Source organism: Lycium ferocissimum, chromosome 6 (genome assembly GCF_029784015.1).
Source record: "Lycium ferocissimum isolate CSIRO_LF1 chromosome 6, AGI_CSIRO_Lferr_CH_V1, whole genome shotgun sequence".
In the NCBI taxonomy this organism is placed as follows: Eukaryota; Viridiplantae; Streptophyta; class Magnoliopsida; order Solanales; family Solanaceae; genus Lycium; species Lycium ferocissimum.
Window position 1 is genome coordinate 72,513,131 of NC_081347.1, and position 24,704 is coordinate 72,537,834.

Consider the following 24,704-nt stretch of genomic DNA (forward strand, 5'->3'; position numbering starts at 1 on the left):
TCATCTTGAATCTGCCTCTGCCAAAAGATAAACCTAACAGAAAGTTAAGTTTACCTCTCTAAGTTTTCCAAGTGATTTAAATGTAAAGTTGATAGGAAAATGCAACCAAATAACAACTAAAATTTTCATCTACAAAGTTGAAGGTGTAGAGTATGTATCATTGTGCCATCATTGATCACACTGAAGATCAATGATCTCCCTATACAACTAACAAAAAAACCATATCCACCTTACTTTTGTTGCTAAGTGCACTGCATAAAATTCCAACTCCAGTTATGTACAATTAAGAAGTGCATTGATACACAGTGATTGTTCAAAGAACAAGCCTGAAGGTGAGATTAATCCTTAACAAATCTGCTTTCACGCGCTTAGGCACTGAATGAAGCCAGTCCCGTTGAGTATAGCCTCTCATTACCAGCAATGAACCGTGTTTCAAAACAAACGAGTGTTTGTCTGGAGAGCCATCCTTCTTCGATCGCTTTTTGGGTGGTTCGCCACTAGTGTTTTTACCTGGTGCAACGGATAATTAAGCAGAAGAGTAAGCAATTAACACGACATTCATGGAATCAACACTGTCACTTACAATATGTAAAATGGCTATGCTGCTTAGACTCTCCAAGAATGTCGTCAGATGCGTGTTGGATCCTCCAAAAGTAGTTCATTCTTAGAGGATCCGGCACAGGTGCAGTAATATTTTTGGAGAGTCCGCGCAACATTGCTGAATGGAAGGTCTACTAGACACTCCTCTTTGAGAAACAAAACAATATTACATAATCAACATTAACAGTAATCTGTACCTCGGGGTGCTTTATCTGGTTTCTTCTTCAACAAGAATTCACGTTCACATCCAAAGGAAAGAGAAGCAATTTCTGGAGTTGGTCCATAAAGTTTCTCATCATCAGCATGCCAACCCACATAGTCATCGCCTCCTTTATACCTATTCAGTAGTAAGCTGTTGAAACGACTTCCTGGAAGAGCTTTATGGACCTAAAGTGCAACACTGAAGGTATTAGAAAGACAAATAGTTTGATGCCCGGGAACTAGAAATTGAGAGTTGAAGAAGAGCAAGCTTACAGCATCCAGTATGTCCTTAAGTGGAGGAAATTCATCCCATGAGTATGTGTGAGGCTGGTAGCCACTATAAACTAGCTGTGGCAATCCTTCACTTGCCACGTAACAAGTGTCTCTAGGCTGTGGAAATATTATGAACGTTGTCAATCTGTTTTTCCCCATAGTAACATGCAGTATCAGATCGTTATGACGTGTAACATTTGGCATTTGTATTTGCAAAGGGGAAAATTACACACCAAAAGAGAGTAAAGCAACAATATTTCAATTTGAATGATTAGTCATGCACCAGACAAACTAAGCTAAGAAATAACACAATATCACTTTGAACAGTCCGTCATGAGCACTGACTAACCTATTGACACATTAAAAGAGTAAAGCAACGCCATTTTGAATTTGCATGGTCAGTCATGAGAACTGACAAACAAAACTATGTATCATGTGACATTATTATTCAAGCATAACGTATAAGGACAAACATTTTGGCCATGGCCCTTAAAGTCTTACCAATCCAGACTCAAATTTTGACACCGTCTTTATCCATGGGTTTATTCGCTTGTGAAAAACAATTCGGCGCAGAAGTGATCCAGTATAACAGAATATAAAAAGCATCCAGCTATACCATTCAACATTACCATCATGTGTGTCGCTTGCCGCCCAATCGAAGCTTCTAAGTTTGGAAGAGACAAAAGCCTTCTTTCTATCTCCAAAGGAAAAAGAATTTTCTCTATTATAACATGCCACAACCACCACCCCAACAAATGTCTTGAGAAACTAAGCTACACGGAAACGAATGATTAGTATACCTAATTCTTCTGTTGCTCTTTCTAGTAACTAGAGGTTTGAATAATCGCTCTTGTTCCACAAACCCTCTCATTCAGGTATCATTTGAGATCTAAGTAATGGTAATTCGTCAATTTCAAATAAATTATATCAATCTATCACCTATATCTGCACACTGGAGTTGAAAATGATCATTCTCAATCAAATACTCAACCCAAATGCAACATAGTTAATTTCCCAAAGTAATTATCCATGACTTCTATAATATGCATGCCATTCACCATAACACTATGTAGGGATCACATTTAGGGAAATTGATCGAAAACCACATGCACCTATCAATTTGCCCAAGATTCAACCATGTTTTAACAGATCAAAGTGGAAACATTTTACTTATCATGGGACCAACCCCCCAGAAAAGAAAAATGGGATGTCATATAAACTACTAATCAAAGCTGTACAATTACAGTCAGACATTTAAGGAAATATAGAGCAGCCAATCCAAGACTTAGCTAGCGTTTGGCCATAGATTTTGTGGAACTTGAATAGAAAGAGTTTTTGAGTCGTGTTGAAAAATAGATTTTACTGGAAAACATTTTCCAAGATAATATTTTCTTCATAATGAACACATTTGAACTTACCACACCACAAATACCACCACAACAAATTTCTTGAGAACCTAAATCTACATGGGGAATGAATAATTGGTACACCTGGTTCTTCTATTGTATGTGTCAAATAAGTTTCACGCTTTACTCTTCCTAGTAACTATAGGTGCCAATAATCACCCTCGCTCCATCCCAAACCCTCTCATTCAGGTACCATTTGAGATCTATGTAATGGTAGTTCGTGAATTTCAAATAGATTATATCAATCTATCACGTATATCTGCACATTGGAGTTTGAAAATGATCAATCACAATCAAATCCTCAACCCCAAAGCAACATAGTTGATTTTCCTAGAGTAGCTATCCACGATATTCTACCATGCCAGTCGTCATAACACTATGTAAAGATCACATTTAGAGAAATTGATTGACCACATGCACTGATCAATTTGCCTAAGATTCACCCTTGTTCTAAAAGATCAAAGTGGAAACATTTAACTTATCATGGGACTATAAGTGTCCTGCATACTTTAAGTCCCATGATAGGTATGTCATATAAACTACATCAAATCTTTACAATTATAGTCAGACATTTAAAGAAATACAGAGCAGCCAATCCGAGACTTAAAGTATGCAGGACGACGGAGCTAGATTTTTCACTAGGGGATTCGAAAAAATAAAGTAGTAAACACACAAAAAAGTTAGTGGATTCAATATCTACTATGTATAAACAAACTTATTGAGACATTGTATACACAATATAACTTTCTGGTGAAGCCCCCTAGCAGGGTGTCAATTGACACCATCATTGAGCTCCCCCATACAGTTTATGCGACATACAAGAGAGAAAGTTCAAAGCATAAAGCATGAAACTTTAGTCTCCATTTTGCCTATTAAAACATTGGACTAACGATCCACATAAGAAAATACAAACAGAGTAAATGCTGGAGATAAACAACCTCGTTTTTTTATTACTACTAGTTCTTTGCAATTTGATTGACAACTAATTGAACTTGAGGCTTAGCTATTGTTGTGTGCTTCATAGGTCTTCCAGTTACTAATACAAACATTTATTTGCTTTAAAAGACAAATTCTTACCAGGAATCATGAAATGGTAGCGAGCATATAGAGGAATTTCACTAAGGGGATTCAAAATATGAAGAAGTAAAGACAAGAAGAAGAAAGTGTATTCAATATCTACTAAATATAGATTAAAACTTATTGTGACATTGTATATACAATGTAATTTTCCGGCAAAGCCCCTAGCTCCTAGGGGCGGATGTAAGTGGAGGTGAAGGTGTTCACCCGAACACCCTCAGCACAAAATTACAGTGTATATATAGGATAAATTTTCTGTGTTTATGTACATATATTAACTTTTGAACACCCTGAACATATGCAAAAGGGTAGCTCAAGCGGTCCAAGGTGTTCAAAATTATCTCTAGCAGCCTAGGTTTGATTCCCATCAACAACATTATTTTTTATATTTAGCTTTTATTTTTTTTTTTTTTTGTGAGCATTAATCGCTAGCTCCCCCTATGGAACAATCTATGTGTCACAAGACAGACATTACAAAGCATTAGGGGTGTCAAATGGGCGGGTTATTGAAATTGACTCCCCCCAAAAGTTATGGAATGGGTTGGGTCAATCTGATGTGTCTATTTTTCTAGAAAAACATTTTCGTGAAAAATATTTTCTACAAATACGAAAAATAGCATTAGGGATGTCAAACTTGGGCGTGATACAAAAAAGGTGTATACATAAAAAAAAAAAAAAAAAAGTAAACTCAAGTAATAAACCCAAATTTAAGTAAATTTTAAAAAAAAACTTCAAAATTTGTATGGGAATTCATGGAGGTGATCAAAAATACATAAATGGGCTATTTATTGACCTAGTGAAGTTCTCTTTATTTAGCTTGAATTGTAAGGTATTATGTACTAATGGGTTGGGGTTTAGCAAGAAGTGATGCATGCTTCATATGAGTTAAAGATGCTGTTTTTTTCTTTTTTTCTTTTCTTTTTTTGATGTTTTTAAAGGTTTTGTGGAAATTTTAGATTTTTTTGAAGGGTCTATTTTCTAGAAAAACACTTTTTCGTGGAAAATATTTTCCCAACAACATTAAATACTTTTATTTTTTTTGCGAAAAAATAATTTCGCTATGGATTTTTCAAAAATGTTTTTGAGCGTGGTAAATATTTTCCAGCAAAACATTTTTCATGAAAAATATTTCCCTTCATATCAAACACACTACAAACTTTTCATATCAAACACACTACAAACTTATAAGATACGTGATACAAAAAAGGTGTATACATAAAAAAATAAAATAAAGTAAACTCAAGAAATAAACCCAAATTTAAGTAAATTTTAAAAACGGGCTAAAATTGAGCTAGTATTGGGTTAAGTTGGAGATCACTTTAAAATAAGCTATGTTGGGTTAAGCTAAAATCAGCCCGATGTGAAATTATCTCCCCAGCCCATAAAATTTTGGGCAGGTCGGGCGAACAATCACCTTTTGGCCAAATTTGACATCCCTACAGCATGAGACTTTAATCTCCACTTTGTCTATTAAATATTGGACTAAGATTCAGATACGAAAATACAAACCTGGAGATAAATAAATTGAAGGAGAAAGGAAAAAAACCTGGAGACAAGATCGACCGAATACGCGAATAGTAGGACGATTCCAGGGTATATTATTGTTAAGGTAATCTAAATAATCACATGATTGATGGTAATTAAGCAACTTAGGCATGTATATTACTTGACTTGTATTTCCTAATTCTACTACTCTTTTTATTCTATAATTACTTGTTGCTGCCACGTCATCATTCTCAGCCTTTAGGTTCAGTTTCATCAGCTTCGCCATAGGTGGAGAAAAGAGAGCGAAAATGAAATTGGAATGGTTTGTGATTCAGTGGAATATGGAGGCAAATCCGACCCGGAATGGGTCCAATTATTGTAGAATGTAAATGGGCCTTTATGGCCCAATTATATGCTGGTCCAAGTAACTCGGCCCAAATATAAATTTGGATTCGCGAATGCCCTTCCTTCTGGTCTTTGGGGTGATCTTTAAATTTGCCCTTTTAAGCTAAAAGATAATAAGAAAAACTTTTGAACCCATCTATAAAAAATTTTCCAAACATCCAATTAAACCTATCCATCATCATTTCAACTAAAACCTTTTCAATAGGTTCCAACAGGGTTCAGGAGAAATCTCCATTGATTTTTTCGCTACAACATCGAAAAAGATAAAATACATAATATAAATTTGAATGTAATTCAACTTAATTTGCAAGGCAAGTTTAAATTTAAAAATAACAACAAATCATCTTATATGAACTAAACAAGCTGATACACTTGAGATTCACATTGGAATCATAATTTTACTCAAAAGTTATAGAATTGATCAAATTTATTGCTTTGTTACGATTTTGATTAGTTTATACGTTCCATTTGATTAGTATACAATGCTGATGATTTAGACTTGAAATTATAGTAATGACAAAAAATAATCGGCAAAGTTACGAACAAGATAACTTTGAAATTCATTCAAAAGTTAAAATAAAAAAAAATACACTGGCCGGATAGACAAGTATGCGGAGGATAAAAGTTTACATTAGAAAAGGTATGCAAACTTTCCAAAACAAAAATTTACGCAAGTGTTAAGAACTAGAAAAATAAGGAGGCGAAGTTTACTTTACAAAAGAACAAAGTATCTTGTTAAAAGGCAACTTTCATTTTCATAAGTGCCAAGTGTTAAGAATTAGACAAGGCGAGGAGGCTTGGTTTACATAAGTATGCGAGGCAAACTTTCATTTTTATGAGCAAAACAAAAATTTACGCAAGTGTTGACTAATTCCTCACTTTACAAAGAACAAAGTATCTTTGTTAGAGGCAAACTTTCATTTTTATAAAAGTTTGCCCATTAAAAGTATGCCCCAGCTCGCTTTACAAAAGAACAAAGTAACTTTGTGAAAGAATTATCAAAGTTATGCGGACCGAAGTTACTTATGCAAGTACTTTGTTAGAGGCAAACTTTCATTTTAAGGCAAAATAAAAAATTATAACAAGACAATACCAAAAAATCAAGACACACATAAATTAACTTAATAAAATGTGTAATTCCTTAACAAAAGTATGCCGGATTATTAAACAAAAACGACGGTAACAACATAAAAAGGCATACACGCAAAACGATTCAACAAAAGAGAAACCAAAACCTTGTCTAAAATATATTGCGATTTTTTTTTAATTTATGCTTGAGGCAAACGGGGGGTTCGAAAAACTCGAGAGACCTCACTATTTTTAAATAAAAAAGGATCAATTAAATATAAAAAATGGCAAGACAAAGTTCAAAGTTCAACAAACAACAATTTAACATAAAAACAAATAGAGCAAAAGCAAAAAATTAAAGACCGAGATATGAGAGGAAAGGCAAAAAAAATAATTTAAAGACCAGTTTTTTTTTAATTGGGTAAATATGAGGGGCAAAATTTAAAGACAAAATATAAGAAAAAAAGAAGGGCACTCCGTGCAAAAAAATGAATATAAATTTGGAATTGCGACCTTCTTGTCAAAATTTTGCATGGATTGGCCTTCATATGGACTGGTCTTTAATTTTTGTCTTTGCTGCTTATTTAATGAAAATATCTAAATGTGTTTCGCGTGGCATAAGTTGTCCACTCCCTTCGTCCCATATGACTTGGCCACATTACTAAAAATATATGTCTCAAATTAGTTGTTCATTTACAAAATTAAGATAAAATTAATTAAATTTTTCTCATCTTACCTTTAATATTAAATGTTCTTGAAAATAGTCAATATTGATTATAATGTATTTATTGGACAGAGATAAGGGTAAGATAGTAAATGCATCTTTTATTTATGATTTCTTAAGAGGTGTGCAAAAGGGAAAGTGGCCAAGTAATATGGGACGGAGGGACTAACAATTTTATCTTTGGAAACTAAACTTTTGCCTTGCTAGGCAAAAGTTCCGTAAAAATTAAGTTATGCGGCATAAATTGTGTAGTATTCTCCAAGATTTTGTCGAGCGTTGAAAAATTTATCGCGTCCGGCTTAACTTGCGAAATATTATGATACATAAGCTGAGTGAAATCTAAACTTATGCTGCGCGAAAGGTGTTGAAGGGCCAAAATTAAAGACCACCCAAAATAGGCAGTTTTGCCAATGGCCCTCCTCTTTTTGCCTTTTTATTTTTTGTTTTCTTTTTCAAATCTGAATCAAGTATTTTCGACAGGTAGAAAAAAATTATGTGTAAAAATTCAGTAAAATTAAAACTAATAGTACTAAGCATGGAATAACTAAAATTATGTGTACTAATCATCTTGTACCTTTTGCCGGCAATATGCTTGTTACTCTAATTAGCACTACTATATTAGAGAAATAACAATGCTCAAAACAAGATTGTGATTCCATAAAACTTAGCATGGAATTACTTTGTGGGAAATTAGTCCTGTTACAATGACCTTCGGGATTGAAGCAATGACTAACAAGGATAGTCTAGGGACATTCTTATTTCGTATGTATTGCCAGCCAAAAAGAGTAAAGAGAACAGCCATTTCATAAATAGGAAGTAAAACACACACTTTGGTTATGACAAGTGAACAAATTCAGTGCTAAATTCTGCTAAATACATATGTTTCTCCACCTTCCTTCCACTTCTAAATCACTCCAGTTTGTCTGTTACAGAATAAGATTTAGATTATGCCCAGACTTGACTAAAATCTACGTTTGCTTGAGTTCCAAACAAAAGAAGCTAGACATTGGCACGTTGACGCTAATCACTTGTCTTTTTCCACCTACAATAAGAAGTAACGTTGCTCAGATCTTCTAAAAATGACATTGCACCAGTGTCGGATCCTTCAAAAATGAATAAATTTTGGAGGATCCGACACAGAGTTGGCAACATTCTCGAAGGAATCCAGCAACATAGATAAGACGTATACAGTTAAACAAGACATGCATCGATGTCATTAAGAGTCACTCTGCTTGGAGGGAGAAGCACACGAGAGATTGGTCAATTTGATTTTCAATTCTATATCTCCAGACTCCACCTCACAAAGCCTCAACCAAACATCTTGCACAACTTCACCATTCACCCAACTAATGCTGCTATCGACTGCTAGGCAGTTGTCTGTCTCCGGGATAACCTTCCTTAAGGTTGTCCCCTCGGGAGCAACACCGAGAATCTTTCTCAGTCTAGCAGCTGCAACCAAAGGCTGAAGACTGAGATGAGCATTTCCCATCTTGTCATCTGCCTTGAAACGGTCTTTATCAAACACTTCCTGTCATAATTTCATTTCAATGACAAGGAATGAATTTCACAGAAAATTTTCAAAATAAACTGTATCCTAAAAACTACTATTTAGCACAGTTTCAGCAAAGTAACAGCTTAAAATAACCTCAAGAATCACTCCTTTCAATATGTAATACAATACATACATCCCCCTCTTCAAAAACAAGTCACCAGATTTGGTAAACAGCAAAACGGTCAACTGGACATTGGATAACATTGTACACCCTCCTGATCTAAATTATTGTTGGAAAGTCAATCAAACTGACAAATGATACTCCCTCCATTTCAATTTATTTGTGTTATTTTCCCTTCTTTTTAGTTTGTTTTATAAAGAATATCACTTCTATATTTAGTATGTTTTAAATTCAAACGTCTCCATTTTACCTTTAAACATAGCATGTTTGAAACCCCAAGATTAAACAGATATTTTGTGGTATGTTATATACATCTTTAGTTTAAGACCACTATGTTCAAAAGTCTACTTTACATTCTTGAGCTTCGTGTCTATTCAAATTAAGACACATAAAATGAAATGGAGGCAGATTTAACTTATTCTGTTATTTATCTAGTTAGTTTCTCTATGAAAGTTTCGATAAGGCTTTATTGGTTACAAGTCGTTGCAGATTTGATTTATTAAATCCTAAAGTACTTGGAAATTCTAGTTACTTCTGAAATATAGAGCTGTAACATAAAGATGACAACACAACTGCTAACAATACAAAAGTCTAGGTAGAAGCATATACCAATTGGAGAACCTCAGCCGGTTCGGAGATAGAGAAGCAGAATTCTTCATTCCAAACAGGATTAAGGCAGCAGTTTATGACTTTGGTTTTGACAGTCTGGTACAGGTGTAAAACAATAAAATGCAATATCAGATGTCAGCTCAATATAGCAATCTCAAATGTAAGCTAAATATAGCAATCGCATAACTCTCATGCAAAGTGAAAGGATAGCATCACAAATCGCAACAAACACCTGAGGTGACATACAACATAAAAGATATTAGTATAATCTTTCCCAAACAATTTTACTAAGAATTTTCCATAAATGAGAGAGATACCCTATTTCCAGCTCTACATGTGAGGCAGCAAACAATTAGCGAGAAAAAATCAATTTATCAGTGAACTCATCAAATTCTAAAATGTTGAATTTGATCCAACAATCACATTTCATTATTGCTATTGCTAACTAGGATTAAGAGTATGCAATTGAAACCATACTTGTAAAAGCTCTGAATGTCCATGAATAAAGATGATCTGTCATCTGAGTAACATGAGACAGATAATATCTTAAGGAAGAAAAGCAGGGGAAAACTAGAACGACCTGATTACCGAGCTTGAGAATGACATAAGGATCACTTGTCTTGAAGTCCCGAATCACCAACCGGCTTCCTTTTACAACGGTCACTTTTATCTGTCCCAATGTGTCTGCCATAATCCACTATTGCAAAGTCACGAACTCCGAAAGCAGGACTAGAACTGCATTTCACATGGCAACTTATTAGCCTTATCAGTAGAAGCTAAAACATATTACAAGATATGGAAAAGAAACAAGCAGTTGACTTTGAGTGGGTGTGGCGGGGTGGCTGCATAAGACAGAATTCGACTACCTGAAACTTATTGGCATAAATATATGATTTCCACCCATTTAGTGATAGGTAAATCAGGCAAGATAGATAATGAAAAGCAAAATGGAGATCCAATCCAAAAGCTATGTTGCCCGGTCTCTACAAAAATATTGTCGCACCCATGTCAGATCCTCAAAAAATGCACTACTTTTGGAGGATCCGACATGCAACGGTCAGCATTTTTAAAGAGTCCGAGCAACATATATAGCCGAAGACAAAAACGTTATGAAATAGATTGGTAAAGTAGCATGGATCATCATCACACTCAATTGCTTACCAATTGGGATCAGGGGCGGAAATGGTCGCCGGAAAATCACACTGTATATACAAGGTCAAATTTTTGTTTTATGTATAAATAGAAGATGTTGAACCCCTTGGTGAAAATCCTACCTCTGCATCTGATTGGGATCACAACATTAATTCTAGCAAATACAAATACAACTGCACCAAAATACATAAGCCCTGTTGTTAGATACAGAATTTCAATAGCCGTGTCCTACTAAACAGTAAACAAAAACCTGAAAAATCAGCAGGAATTAAAAAAAAGAACATATTAAAAACTTTAACTCACATAAAGCAGACACCAGTTCTTGCTAAAACTCAGACAGCTGCACTTCATAGTACATTATAATATCTTACAATTCAGTTAGATAAAGATAACTTCACTAGCAGCGTCCAACTAAAGAGTACTAAGCAGAAACCTCAAAAAAAAAAAAAAAAAAGCAGCAAAAATAGAAAATGAAGCAGATCCAAATGTCTAAAACTTCCACAAACGTCTAAAAACAGCAGAAAAGAAGAACAAAAAATCTTTAACTCACATGAAGCATATTCCACTTCTTCCAAAAAACTCAGGAAGTTGCAACATAGTGCATAATACCTTACAATTCAGTTAGATAAAGAGATATTGTCCAACAAAATAGTAAGCAGAAACTTTGAAGAAATAGCAGACTGAATAGAAATAGATCTTTAATGCAGATAAAGCAGATCCAGATATCTAAAATTTCCACAAAACCTTTAAAAACATCAAAAAAAGAAAGAGAAAAAAAGAAAAAAAAAACAGCATCTTTAACTCATATGAAGCATGCATCACTTCTAGCTAAACCCCAGACAACTATAGCATAGTACATAATACCTTACAATTCAGCTAAATAAAGAGAACTTCACTAGCAGTGTCCAACTAAATAGTACTCCTCTGTCTCTATTTATGTGATACAGTTCGGATTTCGAGAGTCAAACCTCTTTATTTTGACCATGAATTCGGACATACAAATTTTGAAGTTTTTTTTTTTAAAGATGATTTACATCTTAAGCAACTACAAAGTATTATGAGTCACAATAATTAACAATTTAAAATACTTAAAGGCCATACAAATAAATTACCATCAAAGATTTTCTTGTTTGACTCTCGAAAAACACGAAAAATCTCACATAAATTGCAACAGACAGAGTAAAAACAAGATCTTTAATGCAAATGAAGCAGACCCATAGGTCTAAAACTTCCACAAACCTCAACAAACAGCAGAAAAGAATAAAAAAACAAGAATAAAGAGAATTCCACTAGCACTGTCCATCTAAATAGTAAGCTGAAACCTTATAAAAAAAAAATTAAAAAAAATAAAAAGACAACAACAACAACATACCAAGTGTAGTAGTGGGGAAACCTTAAAAGCAAAAACAAAAAAACAGCAGACAGAATAAAAATAGGATCTTTATTGCAAATGAAGCAGACCCAAATGACTACAATTTCCACAAAAACCTTTAAAAACAACAAAACAGAAAGAAAAAACAAGATCTTTTATGAAGCAGACCCAAATATCCAAGAAACCTTAAAAACAACAGTAAGGAAAAAAAAAAAAAAAAAAAAAAAATTTTTTTTTTTTTTTGTTAACTCACTTGAATCTGACCCAAATGTGTGAAATTCCCAAAATGCAAAAAGATTTTCTTGTTCAAAAGGTTGTGCTATCTGTTTGCCTTTGCACAGTGAAACAGCTAAAGAACCAACAAAGAGTAGACAGATGGATATATTAAGTGAGGAGTATGTTTATATTGTTGGGGATTTTGGTGGCCGTTGGCACACTTGTCACCATACCTTCCTCCCAATTAGACGTATACATGGATCGGGTTAGTTCGAGTTTTTTAATTATCAAACTAAACTAATTGCATCGAATTTTTAAATTTATAAATTAAATCAAACTGATAAAAGTCGGATTTTTCAATCTCGGGTTTCCTCGATTTTTTTGGGTTGCTATTTTTTTTTTTTGGGTAAAGTCTTCATATTTCTTTAGTCCTAGTAAGATACGACTATCTAATTAAGATATTTATTAAGAAAATAACACAAAATATGAGACGAGAGATGATATTGTACTAAAATATTCAATAAAATAAGTAATGAAATTGCATAAAATAAAATGATCGTAATGTAAAAGTACTGAGTCATGTTATAATAAATACGACTAATTTATAAGGCATATAGAAAATGATCATAATTTAAAAGTACTAGGTCATGCTAAAATAAGTACAACTAATAAGTATTAATTACATGAATAGATATTAAAGAAAAAAATAATATTAAGTTATGTATTTTCACTTTCTAAATCAATATAAAACTAAAGAATAAATATCCAATATTATTGTTATTTCTAGTGTTAGAATTGAATTTTTTTGTTAGCATTAGTATTGATTTGATTTTTATTGAGTTTTATATGAGTTACTAATATCTATAGGCTATAAAACTTATTGAACCATTCAAAATTCTAATTCCATACGTGAAATAATATGTTAAAAGATAAAAATCAATGGAAAAAGTTTAAGAAACATTTATAAATTACATATAAATAATTTTTTTTGTGTATACAATATTTTAAAAAATTTATAAATATAATGTCGGGTTGGTTTAATTCGGTTTGACCTTTTTTTTTTTTAGTTAAAATCAAACCAAATCAATAGTGTTCGAGTTTTTCTTCTTTAAAACCAAACCAATCAAACCACTAGTTGAATTTTTTCCTCGTTTGGTTCGGACTATCGGTTTGGTACGGTTTGTCGGTTTCCTTTGTACACCGCTACTCCCAATTTATATCTTTTTTTTTTTAAGTTTCCAACCAAGTATTCAGTACTAGCATTGAAGTCCGGCTAAATTTGGGTTCGCACCGCCGTAGGATTATTTTGGGGAAACTCTCTCTGTGAAGAATTTTTTCATACTCAGAACTTGAACTCGAGACCTCTGGCTAAGGGGGAGTAGTCTCATCCGCTGCACCATATCCTTTGGTGGTTCTCCTAATTTATGTCACTATATATAGTGAAAAAGAATACTACCTCAATACCAATTTATATGACATCTTTCAAATTTTGAGAGTCAAACGAATCTTTCTTTATCTATAATTTTTTCATATATCTTGTAAATATTTTGAATTATTAATTATTGTGACTTATAGTACTTTTTATGTAGTTTTCAAATATATAAATTTTTATTTTTAAAAAGTTATGGATTCTATCTTCGCATTCATGATCAAAATTAAGAAATTTGACTCTGAGATTCGAACTATGGCACATAAATTGAGACATAGAGTATAATATCTTTTCATATTTAATAAGTAATAATGTATCTTTAGTTTTTTCATTTTACTCTTAATGAAATGATTTACCATAGAAATTTTTATGACTTATTCTAGATTACAAGTTTAAAAAATTTCATTTCCCATGAATTTCATGTCCAATCAAATATTTTCACATAAATTGAGACGGAGGGATTATTATATTAATCCACTATATATACTTAAATTCAAAACTAAAGTAGGGGACGATTTCAATTTACATGGCATAATATGAAGGGCGCCCTAATATTAATAACCATGAATTTAAAAAAGAAATGAATGATTTTACAAATTTGTACGAGTAACTTTTAAATATGTTATAAGAATAATACTTATGTGGTTATATTTTTTTTGCCTCAATTGTAAAATAGGAAGTTCAAGTTAAATGTTTTCAAATTTGTAATAAGTATATTGTTTTCTTCTTAATACGGACTAATAAAGAAATAATATTATTCTTTATAGAATGAACGGAGTATTTATAATTATTCAACAAAACAATGATTATACTTTCGTGTTGCGAGTTCAACCAAATCTAATATTAATTTAGATATACATTATTAATATTTTAATAAATACTAAATTCGAACTCATATTTTCATAAATATAATGAGTTTAACGCTTAAAATTCAAAAATTGAATTGATAAAGTTTAAATTCTGGAACTGTGAAGGTTAGACTGAAGCTTATTTGGATTAATTTGGTTCATTTACCTAATTATGTTTTCCTATCTTCTTTTATTTTCTTTTGTCACGTTCTTTATATATAACTCGTGTTAGCCGTTTAGTTTGAACATGGAATTTATTTATAGAATTCCAGACTATTCAACGCTATAATATGGCAACATTCCACATTAGTGTCACTTTTCGGACAATAGTCATTACAATGCTTAAAAAATTTCCACACTCCTTTTCTTTTTTGCTTTTGACCAAATTCAACTTTTCTATCTATACTTAGAATGAATTTTAAATTTTAATTTAAAAAATATCTTAGTAATTACAACTAAAATTCAAAAATTTATATACAGAATAGAGAATATGAGGAAATGTGAAACTTAATGGTTCGATGCACATAATATTAAAATAACAATCATTAAAATGTAGCAATAATTTTTGTAACAAAAATAAAATGTCTACGTGCAAAATAGACATTGCATTAGAAAAAGAGGAGGGGCGGCGGGGTGGGGGGGGGGGGGGGGGGGGTTTGGAATGTTGTTTTCTCTCTTTCGTGGAAATGCTTTTTCTTGAAAATATTTAGGCAACCAAACACCGAAAAAAAAAGAAAAAGAAAAAAAAGGACTGATTCTGAAAAATAAATTCATTGTACTAAACACACCATAACTAGACTTCTAGCTTTAAAAGGCTACAACTATTTCCAAAAAAGGGACAAAAGAAACAACATTGGAAATCACCTTAAAACTTAAAATACCAAAAAAATAAAAAATAGCAATTTCTAATTGTACAACAGTTCATACAAAGAGAAAATAAAAACTGAAATTAAGAGATAGTACTAGTATAAGCTTATTTTTCTTCTCTAGTACTGTTAAACCTTACTCCTTATGCTCTCCACATGATTCAACATCATTTGCCTCACTATTAGACTGAGAATTTGAAGCAACATCGTCATCACTCTGCATGTATCCATAAGCAAAGTAGCCATGATGATAAGCCATAGTAAAATTAGGTGGCAAGGGATAATTAATAGGTGCCATATTGTTGGCAATGCTAGATGAAGCCGCAGGATCAACTACAACCCCCCGTGGCTTCATCAGCAGCAGCTCCGCTCTAAGGGAGCCGTGGTCCCCACCATCTCGCGAAAACGGTGCAAGTACAGGGTCAGGGGTTCGATGTAATCATCGAACCCTAACTTGCTCATGGCCCAGAGCATGTCCTCGGCCATGATAGTCTTGCGCTGTTCGCGCTGGCAACGATCATTGGCTTCCCTAGTAACGAAGTTGATGAACTCGGACGCGCATTCTTGGATTGTCTCTTTCGCGTCGTCCGATATCTTGGCGTGTGGAAGCACGATTTTTCGCATGATTCGGATCACATTTGCTATTGGCCTTGCTGACGGATAGTGCATTCACAGTCGTTTGTGGATGAAACGTTGATATTATTATTGCTGTTGTTATTGTTCGTTGTAGTTGTGACTTGGTTGAGTTGGGCAGCTAGATTCATGTTGCCATCTTAAAAAGAAAGGAAATACTGTTACAAAATTGTGGCATAAGATTAATAGTAAGACTAATCATATTTGGACTATATATTAATGCTGGTCATCTGCTTACCGCAACCATTCTCTTTTTATTCGAGTTGCGACTGGCTATGCTTTGCAAAATGTGAAAAGTCATTTAATAAACAAAACTACAAGACTAATAGTAAGACTAATCATATTCAGACTATATTAATGCTGGTATTTAGACTATATTAATGCTGGTCATCTGCTTACCGCAATTCCATCGATCTTTTATTCGAGTTTGAGAGCGGCTATGCTTTGCAAAATGTGAAGTCATTTAAAAGACAAAATTATAACAACATATCCAGTGTGATTTTACAAGTGAAGTCTAGAGAGGGTGGAGCGTACGCAGACCTTACCCCTTACCTTGTATGAGATAGAGAGTAAAACAAAAGCATTTGTATTGCTTAATACATTTAAGTATAGTGTCTACTAAAAGATAAAATTATCTAGCATAACGTGAAGCATCTTAGGGGATTGATTTTGTTATATCCCGTATTTCGTACGTCGGGATAATCCGAGTCAACCTTGATAAGTTAAGGACAAGACCACTCCGGGATACGAAGCCGAGATTTTAACCACAATTGTGTTTTAAGATATAAGTGTGCATGATATGGTGGTATGGAATATTAAGGAAATTTGGGGGGTGAATGTTATTTTTGCAAAGTAATTAGTTCATGAAAAACAAAAAACAAAAAAAGAGAAAAGAGGGGCATGTGGCCGGCCACATGGATGTGGGCCAAGGCCACATGGAAGTTTAATATATGTAAGCAAAGATGACTAAGTCATCATATATTCATCTTCTTCATACTTAGAGAAAAATCAAGAAGCTTTGAGAAAGAAAAGAAAAGGCCATATTCGGCCATAGTGCAAGAATTCAAGACCAAAAAATTGCCACCAAAAAATTATTTTCTTCTAGCAATTCAACCAATTGGAAGGTCTCTTCGACGTGGAGTAGTTGTTGGAACAAGCAAAGCACTCATTCTTGCAAAAACAAGTCTAGCCGTGTAGAAGAGTGGAGTGAAGAAGGTAAGATTTAATCTTCTCTTTTATATGTTATGCATGGTTTGTGTATGTTGTGAAGTGTGGAAATGAATGAAATTCATGAAATATGGCATGTTGAAGTGAGGCCGTGAGTGTAGGTGTTTGGCCGTGTGTGTGGTGTTGTGTTGAAGTGAGGAATTAATTCTATTTAGCATGTTTAGTGTGGTAGTGTATTGAAATGAATGAAAATCATGAAAACATGGATGTTGGGGTGTAGCCGTGTGTGTGTATGTGTGGCCGTGTATGGGTTGTATTGTGTAGGGGTGAATGACTAATTTTATCTAGTATGTTAGAATGTTGTGTTGTGGATTCTATGTTGAAAATGAAGGTTTAATGATTTAAGTTGAAGTTATATTCGTTTGTAGTTTGTTGTCGAAGTTAATGGAATTCTAATATAGTTTCTTGCATTTATGATGATGATATTGTTAATGTGTAGATTGTTAGTGTAGTTCATGAGTTTTGGGAGAAAGAAATGTGTTAGTGTTGTTTATGTTGAGTTGGGGAAATTTCGGGTAAGGTGGTGGTGTGGTTGGATTGTTGGAAATATTGTGTGAATCGTTTAAAGTGTTCTTGAATATCGTTTGAATGGTTTCGGATTAGTAATTGAACGTATGAGCGTGAATATTGGTTTGAATGTAAGTGGTTGAATTGAATATAATGAATGTTGTTGAATTATGAAGTAAAGAGTTGCTAATGTTAGAATACGTTTAGAATTGATTATTGATGTTGCTAGTATGTTGTTGGTATGGTTGTTGATGAATTTGGCCGAGTTGAATTCTCGGGGTGTTGCATTTACAGGGGAAATCGCCCAATTTGTAGAATTAAGTGCTAGTTTGGAAGCGAATTCCTAAGTACCTTTAGCTAATGCTTGGTTTAATGACGCATTGTAGACCTTGGGAAGTCCACGACGTAAGTTTGGATTAGCTTGGAGAGCGAACGAGGTATGTAAAGCTTACCCTTTCTTTCTTTGGCATGTCTTAGATGTAAGGGAAATAGCATACGAGCCTCGGGGTAATTCTATTCTTACGATCCGAGCTTGTCTCCGACTTTTATTCACCTCTTGATATTAATATTCTTAATGTAGACATGTTATGATCCTTGTGTCCTTTGTATGTTTAAATTTTAAGTGTTACATAAGGAATATTGTTCTTAAAAAGATTCCGAAACTACGAACTACCGTAACTTTCACAAAAAGGCTCGGATCGCCTCGGTATGCTCGTAGAAGGTTCCGTAGCGTATGATGACTCTAACTTCCATAGGTGGGCTCGGATTGGTGTGATACTTATCCGTGGGCCCCCGAGACGTTCCGTTGTATAGTTCTAACGGTTTGATTGAAAGAACCTAATATGCTTACTATTCGACCCCCGAGTTTGATTACTTATTTATTTACCGAGTCTAAAACGAGGATTGTTATGCATATAATTTCGATACGTAGCTATAATTTCTAAAGTTCGATTTGACATGTTCCGAGAGAGATGTCCGAAAGGTACTTGGCATAATTCTTGTCCGATTTTCAAATTGTAGTTCGTTTAACTTATTTCATCGAGTCTTTGATATGATTTATGTGCATATGGTTTCTCACTACTCTGCTCGTGCAAAGCTCAATATGTCTTTCACTGAGTCTAGGGCCAGGACACGCATTCGTGCACATTCCTGCATTATTCACCGAGTCCCTCACTAGAGGGCGGGACAATATATATATATATATATATATATATATATATATATATATATATATATATATATATATATATATATATATATATATATATGATGAGATGGAGATGGCGGCGAGGATGGCATATGATGATTATTCACCGATTCCCCTCACTAGAGGGCGGGACACGCTATGTATATGAATATGTATATGACTATTATTTACTTATGTTTATGATATGAGCATGCATGATTTATGTTCAAAGGTAAGCCTTTTTGGTACTGTACTCATGTTCCATATTCTTCATTTCAGTACGATTTTGTTTGCTGTATTCTATGCTTTACATGCTCAGTACATATCTCGTCGACCGACTCTTCGGGGTGCGTTTCGTACGCGCGGTACGGATACTTGTTTGGGTGAGCCGCCGACTTAGGGTTCCTACTCGGCGGACTTGGAGTGCTCCTTTGTTCCGGAGCCTACACTTTGGTACAGATCCTTTTGTTGTATATATGTCTATGTCCATTCAGGGGTACGGCGGGGCCCTGTCGCGTCATATGATTCTGTTATTACTCGTAGAGGTCTGTAGACATATATGTGGGTTGTGGGTAGCACTATTCAGTTGTGTTTGTGTTCTGTATATCCTCAGGCTGTATATATGGTATATGTATATATATGTGTGCACGATGTCGTGTCTTACTGTACGTATAAGTTCCTATTATGTTTGCTATGATCTGAGTATAGCTAATAGGTGGGTGCGAGTGCCCAGCTCGGGCACTAGTCACGGCCTACGGGGCTGGGTCGTGACAGATTTTTAAGATAGTCACTCAACTAATGTACTTGTCATTGTTTTTTAACAGAAAAGTCACTCAACTATTGCAAACATTTCTAGTGGTTTGAACAACCTTACATATAACTTCAAGAACAAAAGTAAGCATGTTGCCCAATTCTAGAGCACAATCCTTAATTTGTAATGTCTCCATGTTTTTCCCTGATGGCTAGAAAAGTTTGCTCAAAACTTGGGTTCATGCTAATTGATTCTTTCGCCGATCTTGTGCTTTCTTCTTTTTACGTTTACTTCTTTAAAAACAACCACCACTTGTTGAAGTGAGTTCAGGTTGTCTATTTACTTGTAGCATTGATGTCAATTTCCTTCAACAAGTAGTTGTTGTTTTTGAAGAACTAAATTCAAACTAAGAAGAATTATGGCCCTTCTCTCCACCAGCCTACTCACTGGCTTAAAAATTATTTATTTGTTAGATTCAAAGTCCAATGTATATTCTCCTATAGAATTCAAATTAACATCTTCATTCCATCATTTTTCAAAAATTGTTTATTTATTATATTTGTACCAACTCAGGTATTTATTTTACTGAAACTTCACCAAATCATTTAATTTTGATTTAACTACTGGATTGGTAGGGCGGATCGAGTCAGTGAAGGGGGTCAATTTAATGGTTAAATAAGCCGGATAGCTTTTTATTTTTTAAGAGTTTGGCTTAAAAGAATTTTCACGGCTACAATATCTACTTAAAATATCACCTGAATTGGTTGAGTGACTTTGTAAGTGAAATGACAATAGTTGAGTGACTTTTCTGTTACAAAACAAAGAAATGTGCCTTTCTAAGATAAGTAACATTAGTTGAGTGATTTTTTGATTACAAAAAAAAAAAAAAAAAAAAAAAAAAAAGTGACTTTCTAAGATAATAACTATCAGGTGAGAGACAATCTGAAAAATCAATTCACATTTATTGGTAATAGATTAATTTATGGAGCAAAATCAAGGAGAATTCAAAATGATCACAAGTAAGGAAGTTATGTAGTAATGTTACTTTGCCTTGTTTTGGCACAATAAAGTAACTCAAGTTAAGAAAATTATGTAGTAGGTTTGTTTTGTCACAATAAAATGTTCACTCAACTTGTATTTTGTTTCTTCGAAAATAAGGGTGGCCGAATTGTGTAATATTTTTCACTGAAAATTCTTGTTGGCATATTAAATTAGTACTACTCCTTTATATGCCATGCCGGAAAATGTAACTTCTACCATTTGGTTACCAAGATGATAAATTGATAATGACTCTTGCGTGACAAAGTAAAGGTATGTGACTTTAAAAAAAAAAAATAGTTATGTCATCATTTACAAAAGTTTATTCATTAATTGGTTAATTAGTACAGTTGGAAGTTAGTCTAACATATAAATAAACAAAACGACAGTCAAATGTAACCACCAAATTAGATTGTAGGTAGATGTTAGACTGTGGAGGGCACATAAAGACGACAACTCACAAAAGATCAGAAGAGACCAATCCTAGTGTGAATATAGACCAAAAACCAACAGAAATTAAAACGTTTCTTGTTAGTGGTTTTGGTCATATATTTTTGTTTGATATGGTGTTTGCTTTACGTCTTGATCAAAAGGGATTTCTCTACTAACTTTGTCTTTACTTTTTTTTAAAATTTTCAATCCACTTATCCCTTATGGTAATTAATATTTTTTTAAAAAAATATTGTGCATTAATAATGTAAAATATTAAACTTTATTAAATCTTATCAAGAATAACTATGTAAGTTCATTAGTTAAACGGTCATTGAACTGTTGAAAATAGTTGAACATAGTAAAAAAAAAAAAAAAAGACTTATATTTTGTTATCTTAATCAAATGTTACTCAAGTCGAAAAATGAGTATTTTCTTTGTTTTTCTTCTTTCTTTCACAGGTAATTAAATTAATAGAAGCATGACATGTGTAAACATAGGGTAGAAAACAGATTAAATGTGGTCTGGTATTTGCATGCATTGACTTGTTTTTATCTTGTCTTTATTAATGCTCAAGCAAAGCAAAAAAAGAAATAAATTCATCAACCATTTACTACTTTATTTACTCGATATAGCAGCTAAAAGAGTGACAAACTAAAAAAGAAATGAAACTAGAATTTTTTGGGAGTAATTGCACGGGAGGATAATTCAAAAGGAAGAAATTTAGTAATTAGTAGTCGTTGGCTAAAACTCTTCGATGTCCTATATCAAAACAGTATTACCATTTCTCCTTTTTTTAATTTATTTATTTATCAAGGAATAAAATGTGCATGTTCATGCATACATAAATATTCAGATATGATGTTCATCATATATAGTTCTACAGGTTTTTAAAAATGGTTTTCTGAACAATAAAAAAGGAAGGTGCATGAGACTCAAAAGGAAACAACAAAACCCTATAAATTAAAACTTGTGTTTTTAGAGACCAGGGGCGTATGTAGTGTAGAAGTTATAGGTTAGTCCAAATTAACCCACTCGTTTTAATTAGCTCAAACTTGATATATGTGTTAGTATAAAGTCCACTAAATACGTATAAATAATAGATTTCAGACTTAGTAAAACCAATAGGAAGTAATAGAATTTCAAACTCAAACTCATAAAGTTCAAATATTGAGTCTCTGTTGGAGCATCGAACAAAGAACCTCCGGAGCAAAGCTCATGAAACCACACCCTCCCCCTCCTGCGGAAAAAAAAAAAAATGGAATAACACAAAAGACCTGCGAGACTCAAAATCTCGTGGAGGTTCGAGTCCTGAAAGAATTCAAGCATTTCTTCATGGGTCTAAATAAAATAAAATAAAAATCCATGAATATAATTATGCCACTGATACTTGTATCAGTGTATATCATATCCCTCGGGGTGCAGTCTTTGCCCGGACTCTACCTAAAACGAAATGTTTCGTGCCCCAAAGTTTTTTTTTTTTTGGGTTATCTAAAGAGAAAAAGGAAAGCAGATAGTTATATATACGGGGGTGAAAGTACATACCAGAGGAAGTTGTTTTTGGTAACCTGCGGTAGCTATGAAAGCCTTCACTACCATTGCCTCCTCCAAGATCCATTTTTAGATGCTTTAAAAAGAAAGAGAAGTCTGTATATATATAGGAAATAGCACAGGAAGTGAATGGGCATTCTTATAGATACAAGTACAGTTGAAAGAAAGAAGGAAAAAAATTGAAGAGCCTCGTGGCAAGCAGGGGCGGAGCCAAGTTGTGGCCAGGGAGCTCACCTAAATCTCCTTTTGAAAAAATATTACTTTATATATACAAAGTTAAAATTATTTATTTTATGTATATACAGTAGACGTCAAAACCCTTTTGGCTTCTTTGTTTGTTTATTCCTTTATATTTTCAAACCCCTTAGTGAAAATTCTGGCTCGCCATTAATGGCAAAAGGCGTGGTCAACGAGAAGAGGGTATAGCTAGTAAGAAATAGGGTTCACCGGTTGGGCAAAATTGTGAGCATTGACCATGCACACACACTAAAGTTTATTAATTTTAGCCATTTTGACTGATTGATACTTACTTCTTCTTTTTTTCTTTCCCAATCCTATTGAATGTGCAAATTCAATTATTCCTCGATTCATGTGACCAAACTAGTACTCCCTTCATTCACTTTTACTTGTTCAGTATTCTAAAAATAAATTTTCACTTTTAGTTATCACTTTTAGCATATTAAGAGAAGACAATTTATTTTTTCATGTTTTACCCATAGTATTAATTACTCACTTTCAAATCCATTAAAAATATGCATCAATTAATATGGGTACATTGGTAATTATGTACTCCATTTATTATTTCTTAAACAACGTAAAAAGTTTAAAGTAGACAAGTAAAAGTGAACAGAGGGAGTAAGTACCAAAGCAAACAAATTACATATGAATATTAGCAAACCAGTCTTCCCTTATACTCCCTCCGTCTCAAATTATCTATTGTTTTTTAATTTACACACTCTTAAGAAATGTTAGTTAGGAGGGATATTTGACTAAGGGATGTTTGACTAACTTTATCCTTATTTATGTCTAACTTATAATCTCTCCATTAAATTAATGTTTACTTTGTTGATGGGTTATCTCCATCAATAACAAAATTCTACTAAGGGCAAAGTGGAGAAAAAATAGTTAATTTTGCCTTAAACTTTTAAAACGATAAATAATTTGAGATAACTATTTTTAATAACCACGACAAATAATTTGAGATGGAGAAATAAAGAGTTGCTGTCTTCTTGTTGGTGTGGAACTTGGAACCTACTCCTTAATAGTCCCCATCCAAGTGATCATCATGTTTCTCTGTTCTAACTTTTTTTGGATGCTACTCAGTTGTCCATAATATACGGTGTTTTTTAGTTTGGGTATACTTCCTCCGTCTCATATCAATTGTTAATACTTTATCCATCCTAAAGTAAGTGTCATCTTATTAAAATTCACGTCAATTAAGAAATTAATAAATACAATGTTGAATTTACTAAATTATCCCTATTTATCAAAAAAAAAATTTTTTTTTGAGAATTGAGCAATATTAAAGAGGACTACTTCTTTAATGCTAAGGGCATAATTGGAACACTTGCCAATTTCTGTTTTGAATTCCTAGGTGATACTTATTCTGGGATTTTTTTTTTTTTTAGCTAAGGTGACACTTATTTTGGATGGATAGAGTATTAATTTTGGTCATTTTGAATGATCGATACTTACTTTTTTTTTTCTTTTCCAATCAAATTGAATTGAAATTGAATGTTGCAAATTAAATTAGCTAGTCCTCAATTAGGACTCTTAAGAAATATTAATTAGGAGGGATATTTGACTAACTTTATCCTTATTTATGTCTAACTTATAATCTCTCCATTAAATTAATGTTTACTTTGTTTATGGGTTATCTCCATCAATGACAAAATTCTACTAAGGGCAAAGTGGAGAAAAAATAGTTAATTTTGCCTTAAATTTTTAAAATGATAAATAATTTGAGATAATTATTTTT

At 33.2% G+C, this 24,704-nt stretch overlaps 2 protein-coding genes and 1 pseudogene across 10 annotated transcripts; all 3 read right to left on the minus strand.

Annotated features, from left to right (window-relative positions):
- Positions 1 to 110: 110 nt before the first annotated feature.
- LOC132060350 (DNA oxidative demethylase ALKBH2) lies at positions 111 to 5,380 on the minus strand. Its single transcript, XM_059453357.1, has 4 exons — positions 5,104 to 5,380; positions 1,075 to 1,191; positions 798 to 987; positions 111 to 510 (listed from the first exon to the last, which is right to left on the minus strand). Exons 1-4 carry the CDS (start codon positions 5,326 to 5,328, stop codon positions 314 to 316), a joined length of 729 nt encoding a protein of 242 aa, XP_059309340.1. The 5' UTR covers positions 5,329 to 5,380; the 3' UTR covers positions 111 to 313.
- Positions 5,381 to 8,025: 2,645 nt separating this feature from the next.
- LOC132060351 (protein C2-DOMAIN ABA-RELATED 11-like) lies at positions 8,026 to 12,423 on the minus strand. Of its 9 annotated transcripts, none has more exons than XM_059453364.1 (6): positions 12,299 to 12,420; positions 10,683 to 10,846; positions 10,102 to 10,256; positions 9,522 to 9,617; positions 8,429 to 8,767; positions 8,026 to 8,281 (listed from the first exon to the last, which is right to left on the minus strand). In XM_059453364.1, exons 3-5 carry the CDS (start codon positions 10,210 to 10,212, stop codon positions 8,456 to 8,458), a joined length of 519 nt encoding a protein of 172 aa, XP_059309347.1. In that variant the 5' UTR covers positions 10,213 to 10,256; positions 10,683 to 10,846; positions 12,299 to 12,420; the 3' UTR covers positions 8,026 to 8,281; positions 8,429 to 8,455. The 9 variants fall into 9 exon arrangements, with proteins under 9 accessions (XP_059309347.1, XP_059309346.1, XP_059309345.1 ...); XM_059453363.1 differs by adding an exon at positions 10,388 to 10,504 and having other exon boundaries at positions 8,026 to 8,767; XM_059453362.1 differs by adding an exon at positions 10,388 to 10,552 and having other exon boundaries at positions 8,026 to 8,767.
- Positions 12,424 to 15,281: 2,858 nt separating this feature from the next.
- LOC132061006 (nuclear transcription factor Y subunit B-6-like) lies at positions 15,282 to 22,940 on the minus strand (annotated as a pseudogene).
- Between the last annotated feature and the right edge of the window lie 1,764 nt (positions 22,941 to 24,704).